Source organism: Pristis pectinata, chromosome 20 (assembly GCF_009764475.1).
Source record: "Pristis pectinata isolate sPriPec2 chromosome 20, sPriPec2.1.pri, whole genome shotgun sequence".
NCBI lineage: Eukaryota > Metazoa > Chordata > Chondrichthyes > Rhinopristiformes > Pristidae > Pristis > Pristis pectinata.
Genome location: NC_067424.1, coordinates 39,684,862 through 39,704,273, shown reverse-complemented (window position 1 = coordinate 39,704,273; position 19,412 = coordinate 39,684,862). Strand labels below are relative to the sequence as shown.

The window sequence follows — 19,412 nt, the reverse complement described above, 5'->3', positions numbered from 1 at the left end:
TGTCTCAATCCACTAGCACCAGGTTCCTTGCTGCACTGCGTCTGATTTCCCTCCTTGGAATACTTGGTGCCATTAAAGGTGCCAGCTTTTGTCCTCTGCCTGTGACATGGGAACAGGAGGAATTCATTCAGCCTCTCCAACCCGTTACCCACAAAGCCCCATTAGCCTGTTATACAGGGACAGGAGACTGTTCAACCCCTCCCGTGCCTGTCACATGAGAACATATGGAGGTCATTCATCCCTCCAGCATCTGTCCATCTCTCACTGCGTCTTTACTGAACAGATCCCCAGGCATTGCTCTGGGACAGAGTGTGGGGTGGGGGTGGGGGGGTGTTAGAGATGGGTAGATAGGGTACCTCCCACCTCTCCATATCCCCCAGTGTGTTCCAGGGACAGATCCCCTGGCATTGTTCTGGATCAAGGCTGGCCTGGTAGCTGAGAGAAATTTATTCAGAAACAGTTGGATGTGGACCGGTGCACGGCCTAGGAATGTGCAGTGGACATGTGTCCAACATTGCCCAGGGAACACGACAATTGAAGGTAAATTGGTGTTAATTTCTCCTTTGAGAACAGCAGTAACTTTGAACCCCAATGAAAGAGAGACAGAAGCATGCATAGAAATCATCACAATATTCATATTTTATAAACAAAGTACATCAGCAAGAAAAAAAGAAACATTTCCCTGAGACAGCAATGGTTATCACTGGGTTAATAATCCAGATACCCAAGACCTGGGTTCAAATCCCACCGCAGCACATGGTGATGAATTCAAATTTGCATTTTGGAAGTTAATAAAATCTGCCATCCTTGCCTGGTGTGACCTTACACATGACTCCAGACTCACAGCATTGTGGTCGACTCTTAACTGACCTGTGAAATGTCCCAGCAAGCCTTTCAGTTGCAATGAACTGCCAGAAAGCCCACACAAGTTCCTGCCGTCCTGGGACGGGCTCCCCAGAGGCTACCAAAGGAATCTGGTGCCTTTATCCAAGAATGGCAGCAGGGATAAACCAGGTAATTACAGCCTGGTGAGTCTAACGTCAGTGGCAGGGAATTTATTTCGGAAATGTTCTGAGGAACAAGGTTGATCAAAGATAACATGGCTTTGTTGGTGGGAGAGCCAGTCTAATTGGATTGAGTTGAACCAGTTAGCCTCCTGGTTCACAATGGGCAAGGGACCCTCTACTGGGTCATGTGGTATGGGGTCCCAGGACACTTGACAGTATCATACACGGTGACAGGATCCTCCTTCTTCTCCTCCTGGCAGTGATGCTGCAGAGAAAGAACAGAGAGTTCAGAGAGAAGGGAGATCCAACCCTGGACACAGAAAATGTATGGGGGACAGCGTCTGCACGAACCGGGTGTTTGGGGACAGTATACCCCAGTAACCGGATGTGCGGGGGACAGTGTACCCCAGTAACCGGATGTGCGGGGGACAGTGTATCCCAGTGACTGGGTGTGTGGGGGACAGTGTACCCCAGTGACTGGGTGTGCGGGGGACAGTGTACCCCAGTGACTGGGTGTGCGGGGGACAGTGTACCCCAGTGACTGGGTGTGTGGGGGGGACAGTGTACCCCAGTGACTGGGTGTGCGGGGGACAGTGTACCCCAGTGACTGGGTGTGCGGGGGACAGTGTACCCCAGTGACTGGGTGTGTGGGGGGGACAGTGTACCCCAGTGACTGGGTGTGTGGGGGACAGTGTACCCCAGTGGGAGAGTGGAAATGGACTGAATCCCCAACTCTTTTGCCCCAACTGAACCAACGTGAAGGTCACTGAAGAAATTGTTCAGTTTCATGAGCAACTTCTTTGTTGATTGCCTGGGATCTTGCCATGCCTGTGTGTGCACTGCTTAGCTTTGCAGAATCAGTGACAGAGCTGTGAGCTGACTCAGCAGCAGCTCTAGATGAGCCTGGGGCTGTGCTGTGTGTCAGTGGGACCCATTACCCTGTCTGTCCTGGGGCTGGTGAGGGTGGTCCCAGGGGATTAGGGAGTTCACCCCCCCCGTCCCCACCACCCTGGGGTAATCTGCCTATCCCGTGGATGATGAGGATGGTCTTAGGACATTGAAGGATTCAGTCCCCCGTTCCCCTCCCTTCCCTGGGGTAATATGTCTCCGTTACCATCTCGTTGCCCTCTGGAGGCTGCCGGCTGGCTCCAGGTCTCTGAACCTCTGCGTAAACAGTCATTGCGGGCACTGTGTCTGTGGAGCAGAGGGAGAGGTGATGAGGACCTGCCCCCACTACACTGTCTCCTTCACACCCCAGTCACACAAAACCCCCTCCTTGTCACCACTCTCTCCCTCCCCTCCTAACCGAGTCCCACCACATCCACTGCTAAACTCTCACCCCTCCTGACTCACTCCCTGATCACCCTTTTCCCTCCCACCCACCCAGTCCCCTCCTCAACCCTCCACCTCCTCCCTCTCCCACCTCTGCTCCCTTTCTTGTCGTCCCCACCCTCTCTCACCCTCACCTCATTCCCCCTCCCACCTCCTGCCCAGAGCCGCGAGGGTCAGGTTGTGAGACACTTGCCTATACCCCCTCTCCTGCTGTCCCCTGCTCTTCTCACTTGGCTGAGACCCCTGGTCCTGGGGGTGGGGGGTTGGTGAGACACTTGCCTGCAGACCTGTTCTCTCCTGTTTTGCTTCCTCTCTGGGTAAAATATTGTGAGCGAACTGAACGCCTTTTTACGAAGCACACAATTCCAACAATGAGCAATAATAACAGGACGAGTCCAACAGTGACAGATACTACAGTATTCTGTTCTCCGTTACGTGGAGCTGGGGAGGAGAAAAGATTCTGTGATTAATTCCATCCTCATACTCCCAGTGACATGGGATTGATGGATCTGAGGAAGTAAAGGGTTAAGAAACTGTGACTGACTGTAACTGTACATATAACTGATGGAAAAATACCTCACAAGCAAGAGCACGCAAGCTACTGACTCAGGGATAGGTGATAATTACTGTGTCCGGAACCTTGGTTGCAGACCAGTTATGCCAGACAATAAGGGTGATGGGTACAATAAACAGCAAGTGGGAAGCTTGTCCTAAACAATGAGGGTGAGACCTGTCTTTGAATCTCTTGATTATAACTCAATTATGTTGGACAATAGGTGCGATGTCTGTCTTTGGATCTCTGAGGCCTGACCAAAACCAGCGGCACCGCATTCATTAAGTGTGCCTGACAATATCTGTATAAATTACTGTCTGCTCCTTTGTACTGTGGCGACCTCGGGAAGTGACTCTCAACGAGTGCTGAAGAGACCTCTCCCTAGCAGTATGCTGCTAATAAATGCGTTTTATCAAACCAACCTGGTGGCACTGTGTTACTTTGCAGCGGACAGAAGTGGGAACTTAAAATCGGGACGACAATTTGGCGAGCCAGCCAGGAGTCCAAGACGAGGTTTCAGAAGCGGGGTGAGCGATTGACGGGGATAACGACTACCTGAGACGGAAGGGCCCACAAGGTAAGGTTCACCTTGATCTCTCTCAGGGAGTCGGACACCTGATCGATCCTTTCGCTTGTCGAATATCCTCTGACGGAATCCTCGCAAACCTGTCTGAGTGCCACAGGTAAGAGGGGTTCGAGTCCCCAGTTAGTTTCAGGTTTGGGGTTCGAGTCCCCAGGTTTGGGTTTTAAGTTTGTGAATTTCAAGGTTTTGAGCTCTAAGTTTTGAGATCGGTTCTCCAGTACTACCACCCTGCCTTAGACCAGTTCTTAAGAGGGGAAATCCCCCATGGAAAGATCAGGAACCTGAAGTGGGTGAAAGAAAGAGACCGATCTTATAGATAATCACAGCAATTTGCACCGTACGTTCGGAAAAAAAAGGGACAAACTCTCGATAAGTCTGGGTCCAATACCCCACTATCTAAGTTATGTAAAGACGATCCGAAAAATGAGAGTAACTGCCGTAAATTATCGGCATGCCTCAATAAAAAATTGGGAAATGAAATATGGCCATTAGGGGGAACTTGGGATGTGGATAAGTGCCTAAAGGCAGAAAGGGCAATTTGGGAACACAATACAGGGGAAAAATGGAAAATATTAATATCTACTCGGAGAAAAACGGCCAAAGACCTAACAAATAGATCTAAACAGAATAGTTGGGAACATAATGCACGCAGAAGGGGGATTAGTGTGTGTGATGAAAAGGAAACCCCGAGAGTTGGGAAGTTCTGAAGTCTCAGTGTGGAGACCACGATGCTGAGAGGAACAGAAGGGAGAGGGAAGGGGTAGATCAGGAGAATAAGGAAAAACGTCAGAAGAAAAATAGAAAAAATAAGGATAAAGTGGAGGTACCTCCCGACATGTCTGGCGTGCCCCTGTTGTTCCAAAGTAATGATATGGAGGAAAATGAGGAGGATTGGATGGCCTGCCCCACAGCCCCTACCTACCCCGCCGTTTCACTGCCGCCCCCATATAATGCGACTAGTCTGCAAACCGTTCCGCTCTCACCACCAATGACTACTAGCCAAGTACCGCCCCAAGGACAATGCCATGGCCTTATTGTGTCCTGAACTAGGAATCAGCTTAGATGGAGAGAAAACCCGTGTACAAACGGCTCTAAGGCCACAGACAAGCGGCTGAATTTTTTGGTAGACGACAGACCTTTAGTAGATCCTCAGATGGACACCGATTATGACATCAATTCTACCACTGATAATGATGACCCTAAAGATCCCGGCCCACCACCTATGTTGAATAAGGTAAAGGGAGCCAAGGATAAAAGACAGTTCCCCAACAGGAGTGTTCCCAATCCCAATCCAGCCCAAGTGAGTGCTAATCCTACGATCCAAATCTACACCCCTTGGAAGCCTCAGGAGATGTGCCTAATCACAAGTCAGGTGCTTAACCGTAAAACCAACCCGGAGGATTTCATAGATTATGTGATCGGAACAATTCAGATGTACCAGGCCACACCCCAAGACCTTTTCAGTCTTTGTTGCATGGCCCTTACAACTAATGAGGCGGAAAGATGGAAAGAACACCTGGGAAACTATGCAGATTGGACAGCCTTTCAGGCGGCCGTCCGGCCTCAGGACCAGGTAGCAACCATTCGAACTGCCCTTCGCAAAACCCTCCAACAACCTATTGACATAACTAAGGTTTTACAATGCCGACCGAAACAGGGTGAGGACGGCCCAGATTTTTGGGACTGTTTCTGTTCACTTTACGGTACCTATGCGGGGGACGATGCCTATAATAGAGGCAATGACTCCCCCCAGTTTAACGCCCTCCTACTACAATGATCCCTGAGGGAGTAGCATCAGCTATCCGCACTAATAACATGAATTGGCCTGACCATACGCGACAAGCCATGAGGAGGGCCCTAGTCTACTTCTAGATGGTGGACTTCACGAACAGAGATTTTGACGCACCCTTGAAGACCTCTGACCCACATGTGACGCTAGCTTATGATCCCACAGTGGTCTCAAAAGAGCTAGAAGTTTTGTATGCTCCCCTCCTGGGTAGCATGGTGACTGTTACTATCTCAGAGGAAGTAGTGGGTAAGGAGGGGGCAGCACTTTTAGTTCAAGTGCCTAATGAATTGTGGAATCAGTCAGGCTTGATGTCCCCTCACATTACCCTGTCAGTTAATGAGGGTCATAAACTGAAGGAGCTGGGATTCCTAGCCCACTGGCTTGAGGCACAGGCAGATACAGGCCTTTACGGGGTTCCCCAGATACTGCCAGGAGGGACCCTGACGTATTACCTCACCCCTTTCCCGGGGACCCAGTGGGAGGATTGTGTGGGTGATGGGCAGATGAGTAGCTGGGGGAGGGGAAAGTGAGTGATAGGGGGTTAGGGGAGGCATGGTGTAGGGGGATCTGAGCAGATCAAAAGGAGGGAGAAAGAAACAGATGGGGGAGCGGGTTACTTGAAATTGGAGAATTCGATGTTTATGCTGTCAGGCTGTAGACTACCCAGGTGGAATATGAGGTGCTGTTCCTCTAGTTTGCATTTGGCCTCATTCTGGATGTGGAGGAGGCCGAGGACAGACAGTTAAGTGTGAGAATAGAGAAGGGAATTAAAATAGCTTACAAAGGGGACTTCCAGCTGGCCACGGTGGATGGAGTGCAGGTTTTCGGCAAAGCGATCACCTAGTTTGTACTTGGTCTCACCGATGTAGAGAAGTCCACAACGAGATCACGGAATGCAAGAAACGGGGTTGGAGGAGGTGCATGTGAACGTCTGCCTCACCTGGAAGAGCCGTTTTGGTCCCCGGATGGTGGTGAGGGAGGAGGTGTAGGGACAGGTGTCACACCTCCTACGGTTGCAGGGGAAAGTGCCCGGGGAGGGGCAGGAGGGATGAGCGAATCACGGAGAGAGCGGTCACTGCAGAAAGTAGAAAGGAGTGGGGAGGGGAAGATGTGACTGGGGAAGATGTGGGATCATGTTGTAGCGGGTGGAAATGTTGAAGAATAATGGGCTGGATGCACAGGGTGGAGGGGTGAAAGACGAGGACCAAGGGAACTCTAACCCTGTTCTGTCTGGGGGAGGCAGGGTGAGAGCAGAAGTGCGGGAAATGGAGGAGGTGTGGGTGAAGGCTCCATTGACCACAGTGGTGAGAAGCTCTTTTTCATGAAGAAGGAGGACATCTCAGATGTCCTGTTTTCTAAACTGCTAGAGGCACTCAAAGGGTCAAGCAGCATCTGTGAAGGCAAAGGAATAGTCAACGTTTTGGGTCAAGTGCCTGCATCAGTCCACCCGTTCCCTCACCATCTGCTGAGTTCCTGCAGCAGTTTAGGTTTTGCTTCAGATTCCAGTATCTGCAGTCTCTTGCGTCTCCAAGGCTATTTTCCAAATTTTCCTAGTTCTGGTGGAAGGTCACCTACCTGAAACATTATTTCTCTCTCCAAAGATGCTGGCTGAGTACCGAGTATTACCAGCATTTTCTGTTTAATTTCATCCATCTGGGAATCTACCCGAGCCCTACTCTGGCAAAGGCAGACACCCCCCCCACCTAGCTAAGGTGCTGGATATGACTGCTCCAAGTGCTTTTCCATTGTGCCCAAGTGCTGGTCATAAACTAACATGGTCTCCATGTTTAGTTACCAGTTGGTCACTTGGTCCGAACCCCTGCCTTTGCTGTCAAGATCTAGAAGAAGCTGGTGAATTTCTTCTGGGGAAAGAAGCAGCACTGGGTCTTAGCCACAGCTCCTGATTGAGGATGGTGGTCAGTCGCTGATGCGGGTCTGAACCCAGGTGTGACTCTCTGCCGTTGGACTCTGCAGAGATATTTGTATGTTGAGCATTCTCCCAGGTGGTATGCCATTCGCAGATACATACGTGGACATTTGACTGCTTGCCCTTCTTCCAAGGATATATCCGTCCATGGGTGTTAAATCAGAGATAGTAAGTTATGCCCACTGGTACACTGGAAACTTTCAGGGGCTAGTGGGCACCAAAAAGGATGGAGTGCATTCTGGACACAGAAGACAATTTTAATTAAGCAACTTTGGCCTCACAATTTGCACGATGAAAACAAATTATGCACCAACCTGCATCAAACACCCCATGCACAGAACCAAACCTCTTTGTGAATGGTCAGAGGCTTTCAATAGTGGAGAAGTTCAAATGCCTTGGCAGCACTCTCTCAAGGTCATTCAACATTGATGACAAAGTCAAAAACAGCTCTGCTTTTGGAGGACAGAGTAGTAAAGTGTGGGAATGAAGAGAAATCAGCCTGTACACCAAGCTGAAGGTGTATCGGGCTGTTGTCATACTCACTTTATGAATGCGAGACATGGACAGTGTGCAGTAGACATACCAGACAGTTAGCCACTTCCACATGACCTGTCTGCGCAGAAAACTCAACATCAAGGGGCAAGACAAGAGTCCAGATACATAGATTTTGTTTCAAACCTCCCCAACATTTACACTTTGTTAAAGAATCACAGATCAGGTGGGCAGGACATGTCAGAAGAATGTCTGATGACAGAATACCAAAGCAGCTACTTTATGAAAAGCTGATTGAGGGCAAATGTTCTTGTGCTAGACAGAAAAAGGGATTCAAAGTCTTTCTTAGAACATTCCTGAAGAGTTTTAACATTGACACATGCCACATTGAACAATAAGCACTGGATCATCCTGTTTGGTGTACCTGCATAAAAATCAGTGCTTGTTCACATGAGGAATTTAGAATGGAGGAGGCAAAGAGGAAAAAGAATCTAGAAAATCAAGAACCACTGATACTATGTCACCTGTCTGAAAGGAACTTTAGAGCCCAGATTGGTCTATTCAGCTATCTCCATACACATCGCAACACTATAGACTAGATGTCATGGTCATACTTGAGAACGTGTAATGAACAACAACGGTGCTTGCTAAGAAAAATGGAAATGAAAAGGTTGGGTACAGAATAAATCCCCCTCCAAATGTTCAATTAAATATTTCCACGGCAGAAGTTACATGCAGAGTAAAGGCCCATATGCTGCTCTATGACACACTGCCAGGGCAGAGGTTTGATACTGAGTTATGTTCCCTCTGCATTGTTCCAGGTAACGGGATCCACCGCTCTCTCAATAACCTGGGTTCCTCCCTCTGACACTCACCAGGTGTGGTTATGTTACAGACGTCCCCCAGCCGGATCTGTGCCGTGCCCTCACTGACGGGGTTCCTGGCCTCACACTTGTACACAACATCCTCCACCCCTGTTGTGTGCTGAACCTCTACCGTCTCTCCGTGTTCCCAGAGGTGATGGGTGCTGTCGTTTCTCACAGCTTCTCCTCCCCTCCACCACCTGAAGCTGGTGGGGTTGCCTGAGGTCACGGAGCAGGTCAGGGTGAGGTTGCAGGTCCCGGGGATGTTCTGAACTGTGATGTTTGTTCCTGACACGGGCTCTGAGGTTGGGACAGAGAGATGGATGATGAGTAAAGGAGATCCTTGTGGACACCTCGATCCCCAACTCCCCCGTCCCGTCCCCAACAGTCCCGAGTGAAGTTTAAGCCGATCCCAGCTCATTTCCACCCACCAGTTTAACCCTTCCCTCACCCTTCAGTTCAGCCAGTTGCTGCTGGAGGAAGTTCCCACGTGGGCTGCGCCCTCTTTCCCAACCACTGCCCGCGCTCATCCGCAAACTCTCCACCGTGTCCTGTTTCTGGCTCTGTATCCCGGGAATTCTCTCCATTTCCACGTCTTTTGTCACCTCTGTGAATGGTCCCAGTGTCCCTGATACACCTGAGTGTGACCCAGCCCAGACCTGCCCTGAATCTGGTCCCACAGCAGCAGCTCTGGGCCGGTGAGTGCCACTGCCTCCCAGCACCAGAGATCTGTGCGAAGTTTGCATGTTCTCCATCTCCTGTTTCCTCCCACATCTCAAAGACATGCAGGTTGGTAGGTTAATTGGCCACTGTACATTGTTTCTAGTCGGTAGGTGAGTGGTAGAATCTTGGGGTGGTGGGGGTGGTGGTTGTGGATGAGAATGTGAGATGAGAATAAAGAGTGTAAACATGGGCCTGTTTCCATGCTGCATCTCTCTATGACTCTAAGTGCAGAGACAAAAATTAATTAGCTATAAGAAAGGCCAATCACAGGGGTTCATTTCAGGAAAAAAGAGAAACAGTTCTGACAGTTCTGTCTAAATTCGGATCATCCTTGATTAGACCACACTGGGAACCCTGTGCACAGTTCTGGTCTCCATATCCCCAGGTTAGACCACACAGGGAACACAATGCACTGTTCTGGTCCCTATATCACTTGTTAGACTACCCAGTGAACACAACAGTTCTGGTCTCTCCATAAATCTTTGCCAGACCACGCTCAGAATCATAGAAACTTTATAACACAGATAGAGTCCACTAAGGCAATCACGTTGTCATCTATATCAATGATTTGGAGAAGAATGCACAAGGCATGGTTCATAACTTTGCAAGTGACACTAATTGCGTGCTATAGTGGACAGTGAAGAAGGTTATCTCAAACTACAGGGGGATCTTGATCAGCTGAGTAAGTGCATGGAGGAATGGTAAATGGAGTTTAATTCAGAGAAGCGTGAGGTGTTGCATTTTGGAAAGTCAAATCAAGTGGGACTTTCAAAGTGAATGGTAGGGCCCTGGGTGGAACAGAGGGACTTCACTTAAAGTGGAGTCACAGGTAGACAGGGTGGTGAAAAAGGCTTTTGGGACACTGGCCATCAAGGAGGGCACTGAGTGTAAAAGTTGGGAGGTCAAGGTGTGGTTGTACAAAATGCTGGTGAGGCCTCACTTGGAATATTGAGTTCAGTTTTGGTCACTCTGCTTTAGGAAAGATGTTATTAAACTGGAAAGAATGAAGAAAAGGTTTATGAGGATGTTGCCAGGACTGAGTTATAGGGAGAGGTTGGACAGGCTAGGACTTTATGTCAGGGGCAGATTTTTCACCCAGAGAGTGGTTGGTGCATGGAATGCACTGCCTGGGGTGGTGGTGGAGGCAGATACATTGGACATGTTCAACAGCTTGTTGGATAGGCATATGGAGGAATGTGAGATAGAGGGATATGTGGGAGGAAAGGGTTAGGGAGTGTGAGGGTGGTTTGATGGACGGCACAACATGGTGGGCCAAAGGGCCTGTTTTGTGCTGTATGGTTCTATGGTTCTATGGTTTATTCCTTGGAGAGCAGGAGACTGAGAGGTCATCTTATAGAGTTGTGAAATTATAAAATTATGAGGGGAATATATAGGGTGAATGCACTCAGGCTTTTACCCAGGGCTGGGGAATCAAGAACTAGAGGGCATAGATTTAAGGTGAGAGGGGAAAGGTTTAATAGGAACTTGAGGGATAGCTTTTGTTTCCACAAAGACTGGTATCCATGAGGAATGAGCAGCCAGAGGAAGTGGTTGAGTCATGTACAATAACAACTTTTAAAAGTCAGTTGGACAGGTACCTGGATGGGAAAGATTTAGAAGGTTATGGGCCAAATCCTGGCAAATGGGACTATCCTTGGTAGGCATCTTGGTTGGCATGGACCAGTTGGGCTGAAGGACCTGTTTCCATGCTGTATGACTCTCTGATGTCTGTGGCAGTTGAGACAGATCTACCCAGCCTGACTGCACCTTCCCTCTTTGGATCCACCCTGCAGTTTGCAGCTCTTTAATTCATCTGAGTGCTGTTTAAATATGGGCACTCTTACCTTCTCAGTCAGCAAGTGAAGTCCCAGAACCCTCACCCTTTGGGGGAAACACGTTCCCTCCAATCCCCTCTGATCTTTCCACCAGTTACTGCAAATCTGTGCCCCTTGTGTCTGTCCCCACTGCCCAGGGAAAGAGGCCCCGACAGGTGTTGCATGCAATTTTGTTTTATTGACAATAAGAGCACAATCCTCCTGCTCTTATATGCTTTCCCTCGGGTGATACAGAATATCCTATATGCCAGTTTAATCCCCTTAACGACCTGACCTTTAAGGATCTGTGGACAAAAGCTCCAAACTGCCCTCTCTCTATCTTGACTGCAAAGCCTGTAACTGTAATGTTGCTCTGCCCCTCTTTAAGCATATTTCCATAATAGGACTGCTGTACCAGGAGGTGCCAGGGCCCCAACCTCGAGTGTTTCCATGTAGTCTTGAGCTGGTCTTTCCAGTGGAAGATTTTTTTTGCCACAGTCAGGCCATGCTGACCTAGATCAAGATGTAGTTGGCATTCTTGCCAATAGTTCCATTCCTAATTTCTGGTCACGTACAATGCTAGGTTTGCAGTCGCCAGGAGAATGACCTGGTTGTATCTGGGGATGAAGGCAAGGGCATTATCATGACTCAAGTGGAAGCTTTCCTTGTATTAGCATCAGGATTCAGAGTGTGCATCGATGTTGGTGGTACATTGGCTTCAGCCGAAGTACAGATGGAGGATGACCAGCCTTTCAATGATGCCTGAGGGGAGTTCACGGAGCATTACCATGATCTTATCCCTTCAGTGAAGCTAACAGTGCATGTGAGGCTCATGGTCTGATTTCCCTTTCTAGAGGATGCTGACCTCCCTCTATGGGTTCCTCCGGCAAGCTCAGTTTTGCTGAAAGCAGCGATGTCAATGCAGTGCTCCTGGGTCACAGTGGCAAGTTGCCATTCTAGAGATTGCTCTTTCTGTTGTCAACAAGCGTTCTCATATCCAAGTTCCAAGGCTTCTATGTTTCCACCTTGGTAATGGTGATCCCATGGGGAATAGTTTCCCAGCCCAGAGAGATGAGACAGCCTATGTTTGAAGCCCATTTTCTACTCATTCAGGGTAAGTAGGGGTAATACTGAAGAGGGCTGCTCAGTTGTGAATGCAGCAGCTGAAGGACACCCCTGCTCCAAAATAGGTGCCCAACAGCCATCACACATCTGCCACTGTGTGCAGATTTTTTGCTGGGGTCTTCCAGGTATAGTAGTAGAGGAATGGAAAAGGTGAATAAAGGGAGGGAGAACATAGATGGACTGGCCGGGGTGTTGGTTACCAGAAACTGGAAAATTCAATGTTCATACCATTGGATTGTAGGCTACCCAAGAGGAAACTGAGGTAATGTTCTTCCAGTTTGCATTTGGCTTCACCCTGGAAGTGGAGAAGGCCAAGGACATACAGGTTGGTGTGGAAGTAGGGGGTGGAGTTGAAATAACTTCCAAATGGAAGCTCAAGATAGCTGTTCTGGACAAAGTGCATATGCTCTGCAAAACAGTTGGTTAGTCTTCCCTTGGTCTCACTGATGTAGAGGAGGCCACATCGAGAGCACTGAATGCAATTAATGAGGTCGGAGGAGCTGCATGTGGATCTTTGCCTCACCTGGAAGGGTCCCTGGATGGTGGTGAGGGAGGAGATGTAGGGACAAGTGTTGCAGCTCCAACAGTTGCAGTGGAAAGTGCCAGGGGTCGGGGAGGGTGGGTAGGGAGGAATAAGCAGACCAGGGAGTTGTGGAGACTGCTGAAAGCAGAAAAGTTGGGGGGGGGGGGGTGCGGGGTGGTAGATGTGACCAGTGATGAGCCACACACTTATCCAGAGTGGAAGCAAATGTAAAAGGAAATCTAAAAGTATCCTATAGGCTTGTGAACAAGAAAGATATGGTAAGAGGAAAGATGGGCCAATTAGAGACAGAAACAGAGATCTACTCCTGGAAACAGAAGATGTGGCCGAGGTACTGATAGTCAACTTTACATTAGTCTTCACCAAGGAAGAAGACGCTGCTGGAGGCTCACCAAATGAAGATTCTGGTGAAGAGGAGGTACTGACCCCGAGGTGAATAAATCACCTGGCCCAGATGGGATGCATCCTCAGTTGATGAGGGAAGGAAGGTAGGAAATTTCAGAGGCACTGACTGTAATCTCCCAAGCGTCCATAGATCCAGGGAAGGTGCTAAGAACGCAAATCGACAAATGTTACACCCTTGTTCAAGGATAAACCTACAGATCAGTCAGTTAAACCTCAGTGGTGGGGAAAGATAACTGGACACAGAATTAACAGTCACTTTGGTAATTATGTTTAAGTAACTTGGTTGGGTTCTTTGATGAACTAGCATAGAGTCAATGATGGAAATGTGGTTGTGCTATATTGGCACTTCCAAGGGGAATTTGAGCAATTTGGAAAGAAATGTAACCAGAAAAAGAAATCAGAAAGTGAAAGGCTGTATCGGGGACTGGAGGCATGTGAAGTTTCTCAGGGTTCAGTACTTGGATCACAGTGTTTCTTAAATATGTCAATGGTTTGGTCTTCAGGTATACAAATGGCAATTTCCAAATGAAGCAATACTTGGAGGCACAGTGAACTGTGAGGAGGACAGTAGTTGGCTTCAAGGAGATATAGTTCAGCTGGTGGGTAGGTAGCAAATGGAAAATAATGCTGAGAATTAGTTTTATTCACTTTTTTGGGAACTGGACCTTGCTGGCAAGGCCAGCAATGTATTGCTCAACCCTAATTGTGAGAAGGTGGAGGTGAGCTGCCTTCTTGAACCACTGAGTTCTTCTGGTGAAGGTGCTCCCATATTGGTGTTGGGGAGGGAGTTCCAGGATTTAGACCCAGTGACAATGAAGGAGCGGCAATGTATTTCCCAGTCAGGATGGTGAGGGACTTGGAGGGGAACCTGTAGGTGGTGATGCTCCCCTGCATTTACTGCCCTCGGCCTCCTTGATGGTGTAGGTCATGGGTTTGGGAGGTGCTGCTGGAGTAACCTGGGTGAGTAACCGCAGTGCATTTTGTAGACAGTACACACTGCAGCCACTGTGCACCGGTGGTGGAGAGAGGGAGTTGTGAAAGGGGAACCAATCGACTGCCTGCTTTGTGCTGGATGGTGTTGAGCTTCTCAACAGCTGTTGGAGCTGCAGCCACCCAGGCAGTGGAGAGTGTTCCATCACACTCCTCACTTGTGCCTTGTAAATGGCGGAAAGGCCTTGAGCTCAGGTGTTACAGTTTGGTAGGAAGAGTGAGAAAAGGCATTATCAACTGCAGGGCATGATTCTAAGAGGACTACAAGCATGGGGAGATCTAGGATGGCACAGTGGCGCTACAGGCCTCACATCTCCTGCAACCTGAGTTCAATCCTGAGAGTCCCTGTGACCGTCTCCCGGAGACTTGTAGATTTCCTGAGTGCTCCAGTTTCCTCCTACGTCACAGAGATGTGCGGGTTGAAAGGTTAATTGGCCAATGTCAATCGCACTGAGAGTGGTGGTGGGAGAATCAGAGTGGAGTTGATGGGCATGTGAGAGAGAATAAGTTACAGAGAAATAAATGGGGAGATGGAATTGCTTTGAGGGCCGACACAGACCTGATCGGTCAAATGGCTTCTTTGAATGTTTTAAGGAAATATGAGAATTTGAGCACAGTTCATTTAAAGTGCAGGGCAGGTATAGAATCCCGGGCTTTGTACACATAGGCAGCGAGTACAAGAGCATGGAAATCATGATGGATTTTCAGAAACCACTGGTTTGGCCATGGCTGGAAGGCTGAGTCCAGCTTTGGGTGTTGCATGTTGGAAAAGATGCGGAAAGCTTTGGAGAGGGTGCAGGGGAGATTTATCGCAAAGATTCTGGGGAAGTGGGACTTCAGTTCTGCCATTGTAGGGAGAAGCAGGATTGCTCCCTGTGGATCAGAGCAGGGGATCTGATGGAGGATTTTAACATCATGAATGGTGTGTGTAGAGGGGATTAAGAGAAACTGTTCCTATTGGGGGGAAGGGTCAAGAACCGGGGAGATGGGATGAAGGGGATCAGGGAAAAATGTGACAGACGAAGGGTGTTTTCACTCAGTGGGGGTCTGGGAGACACCGCTGCAAGCGAAGAGTAGGAGCAGATACAGTTGTAGTGTTCAAAGGGAGATGAGTGAAGATCTGAAAGGAAATAATGGGCAGGGCTGTGGGGAGAGGCTGGAGAATAAGAGTGGAGCTGGTATGGAATCAACAGGGTGAATGGCCTCCTCACCTACTGTCTAAGCTTCTGTGTAGGACCAGATCGAGAGGCCACTGATGAGATGGTAACTGAAAAAAAAAATTCAATGGGGAATCCAGGAGAAACTCCATTTCCCACAGAGAAGCGGGAATGTGGGATTTGTTCCCACGGGAAGTGGCCATGCTGAATATCCGTGAGGGGTTTTACGGGGTGCTGGATAAACACACGAGTAGAGGGGAACAGGAGGATTCCGGTGATGGGGAGGGTAGGGGGAACAGAAATTCCTGAGGGGTCTCGACAGGGTGGGTGCTGAGGATGTTCCCCCTCGTGGGGTGATCTAGAATGAGGTCATAGTTTCAGAATGAAGGGCCACCCATTTCAGATGGAGATGAGGAGGAATTTCTCCTCTCTTGGGGGTTGGGAATCTTTGGAATTCTCTCCTCCAGAGAGCTGTGGAGGCCGAGTCACTGAATGTGTTCAAGGCCGAGACAGACAGAGTTTTGGTCTGGAGGGGAGTCAGGGGTTGTGGGGAACAGGCAGGAAAGTGGAGCTGAGGCCAAGGTCAGACCAGCCCTGATCTCAGTGAGGGAACAGGCTTAAGGGGCTGAATGGCCTCCTCCTGCTCCTATTTCCCATATTCCAATGTTCTCCCCCCTCCAACGGGAACTGGTTAACCCTGGGGTGGAGGAAAGAAGATTTCGCAGTCAGATGTTGCTGGGTGAGATCATTGTGAACGTTATTGTAAGAGTGAGTCAGGAACTATATTGCTGGGTGTGAGTGTGCTGTTGTGTACGTGTTCTGCTTTACTCACTGAGGTACTATATTCTGTGCAAAGAGTACACAGGGTATCATAGAGTGATAGAGTTATACAGCACGGAAAACAGGCCATTCAGCTCAACTTGTTCATGCCAACCAACTTGCATAACTGAGCTTGTCCCATTTGCCTGCATTTGTCTCATATCCCTCTAAGCCTTTCCCATCCACGTATTATGTTCCACGTTGAATATCCATGTCTGGATCCATGGAGGCTTTGTGGGTTTCACCGGAAGACTTCGGAACTTCGGAGCAGATAAGTTTTTTTTTCTTTCTTTTTTTTAATAGGGTTTTTATTAGGGTTAGATTTTATAAGGTTCTTTTTTAAGTTGTTTTGTAAGTTTTTAATCGGGAATAGTGGGGGCTGGAGTGCGCAGGTGCGTGACGTCAGCAGGTAAGGCGTGGGCAGTTTAAAAAGCAAAGCACCATATCTAACGGGCAGCGTCAGAGCGGGCAGTGGAGTGAGAGGGAGCAGAGTGGTCGGGCTTCGGCTTAAGGGGCTTAGGCGTAAAGGGGCGAGGCAGGTGAGTAGCTAGTAGGTAGGTAAAGGTAAGGTTTACCTGTTATCTGTTATAAATTTTTAAGTAGAAAAACTAGGGGGAAAAACAATTAGTTCAGATGGAGGACACGGTGGTGTGCTGCAGCTGCTTGATGTGGGAGCTCGTGGACCTTGCTGCGGTCCACGATGGCTACATCTGCAGTAAGTGCTTGAGGCTGGAGGAACTTTGGCTCACAATCAATGAGCTGGAGTTGCAGCTTCAAACACTGCGCAGCATCAGGGAGGGGGAGAGTTTTGTAGATACTGTACATCAGGAGATGGTCACCTCCCCTTTGAGCAGGTACTACTGGAGTCCAGGAAGTAGATCGAAGGGTGACTGTCAGGGGAGGGAAAAGGAAAAAGGAAACGAACAGGTAGATAGAGCAGAGGACCCCGGAGGCTGTTCCCCTCAGTAACAGGTTCTCCGCTTTGGAGGCTGTTGAGGGAGATGACCTGCCGGGGCCTAGCAGCAGCAGCCAGGTCTGTGGCACTGGGACCAGTTCTGCTGCTCAGAAGGGAAGGGAGGAGAAGAGGAAGGCAGTAGTGACAGGGGACTCGATAGTCAGGGAAGCAGATAAGAGGTTCTGTGACAGTGAGCATGAATCCCGGATGGTATGTTGCCTCCCAGGTGCCAGGGTCCGGGATGTCACTGATCACGTCCACAGGATTCTAGAGCGGGAGGGAGAACAGCCAGAAGTCGTGGTTCATGTTGGTATCAACGACATAGGTGGGAAGAGGGATGAGGTCTTGAAAAGGGAGTTTAGCGAGCTAGGCAGAAGGCTGAAGAACAGGACCTCGAGGGTAGCGATCTCGGGATTGCTGCCAGTGCCACGTGATAGTGAATGTAGGAACAGGAGGAGATGGCAAATAAATTCATGGCTGAGAAGTTGGTGCAGGAGGGAGGGTTTTAGATTTTTGGATCATTGGGATCTCTTCTGGGGAAGGTGGGACCTGTACAGAGAGGACGGGTTACACCCGAACCTGAGGGGGGCCAATATCCTTGTGGCCAGGTTTGCTAGGGTGGTTCAGGAGGGTTTAAACTAGATTGTGAGGGGGAAGGGAACCAGAGGAGTAGGTCAGAGGAAGAAGGGGATGGGGAAAAGTCAGATCTGACAGGTAGAGAGGCTTTGAGGAAGGAGAAGAGAATACAGGCTATAAAAGTAGTAAGGTGGATGGGCTAAAGTCCATTTACTTAAATGCGAGAAGCATCAGGAATAAGGGAGATGAACTGAGAGCTTGGATAAGTACATGGGACTATGATATTGTGGCTATTACAGAGACATGGCTGACATCGGGGCAGGAATGGATATTGAATATTCCTGGTTATCAGTGTTTTAAAAGGGATGGGGGGGGGGGAGAAGAGGAGGAGGGGTGGCGATACTGGTCAGGGACACTGTTACAGCTGCAGAAAGGGTAGATAATGTAGAAGGATCCTCTCTAGAGTCAATATGGGTGGAAGTTAGGAAGAAGAAAGGGGCAGTTACCCTCCTGGGAGTATTCTTTAGGCCCCCCGATAGCAGTAGGGATACTGAGGAGCAGATTGAGAGACAGTTTTTTGGAAAGGTGCGAAAATAACAGGGTTATTATAATGGGAGACTTCAACTTTCCAAATATCGATTGGCACCTACTTAGTTCCAAAGGCTTAGACAGGACACAGTTTGTTAAGTGTGTCCAGCAGGGATTCCTGACACAGTATGTTGACAGGCCGACTAGAGGGAATGCCATATTAGATCCAGTTTTAGGTAAAGAACCAGGACAGGTGACAGATCTATAGGTGGGTGAGCATTTGGGGGACAGTGACCATTGCTCCCTAACCTTTAGCATTGTCATGGACAGGGATAGGAGCAAAGAGGACGGGAAGATATTTAATTGGGGAAAGGCGAATTACGAGGCTATAAGGCGAGAGCTTGGGAGTGTAAATTGGGATGACATTTTTGAAGGGAAATGTACTATGGAGGTGTGGTCGATGTTCAGGGATCTTTTTCAGGATGTTAGGGATAAATTTGTCCCGGTGCGGCAGAGAAGGAATGGCAGGGTGAAGGAACTGTGGGTGACGAGAGAGGTGGAACGACTAGTTAGGAAGAAGGCAGCATACGTAAGGTGTAAGCAGCAAGGATCAGACAGGGCTCGTGAGGAATATAGAGTAGCAAGGAAGGAACTTAAGAAAGGGCTGAGGAGAGCAAGAAGGGGACATGAAAAGGCCTTGGCGAATAGGGTTAAGGAGAATCTCAAGGCTTTTTTCTCGTACGTAAAGAGCAGAAGGATGGCTAGGGTAAAGGTAGGTCCGATTAAAGACAAAGGTGGGAAGATGTGCCTGGAAGCTGTGGAAGTGGGTGAGGTTCTCAATGAATACTTCTCTTCAGTATTCACCAAGGAGAGGGGCTTCGATGGCGCTGAGGACAGTGTTGGTAAGGGTAATGTTCTGGAGTATGTAGATATCAAGAGAGAGGATGTGTTGGAGCTGTTAGAAAATATTAGGACAGGTAAGTCCCCGGGGCTTGACGGAACATTCCCCAGGCTGCTTCATGAGGTGAGAGAGGAGATTGCTGAACCATTGGTTAGGATCTTTGAGTCCTCGTCCACGGGGATGGTACCGGAGGATTGGAGGGTGGTGAATGTTGTCCCCTTATTCAAAAAAGGTAATAGGGATAGTCCAGGGAATTACACTCCGGTGAGCCTTACGTCTGTGGTGGGTAGGCTGTTAGAAAGGATTCTAAGAGATAAGATCTATGAGCATTT

The 19,412-nt window shown here is 48.9% G+C and overlaps 1 protein-coding gene across 1 annotated transcript in view; it reads right to left on the bottom strand.

Moving 5' to 3' along the window:
- Nucleotides 1-631: 631 nt before the first annotated feature.
- Nucleotides 632-19,412, bottom strand: part of LOC127580911 (SLAM family member 5-like) — a 33,703-nt gene continuing 14,922 nt past the window's right edge. The window contains exons 3-6 of the mRNA XM_052034893.1: nucleotides 8,559-8,846; nucleotides 2,619-2,780; nucleotides 2,122-2,201; nucleotides 632-1,272 (exon numbers count right to left, since the gene is read on the bottom strand). Of these exons, the coding sequence (XP_051890853.1) occupies nucleotides 1,183-1,272; nucleotides 2,122-2,201; nucleotides 2,619-2,780; nucleotides 8,559-8,846 (620 nt within the window). The 3' untranslated portion in view covers nucleotides 632-1,182. The remainder of the gene's footprint in view (nucleotides 1,273-2,121; nucleotides 2,202-2,618; nucleotides 2,781-8,558; nucleotides 8,847-19,412) is intronic.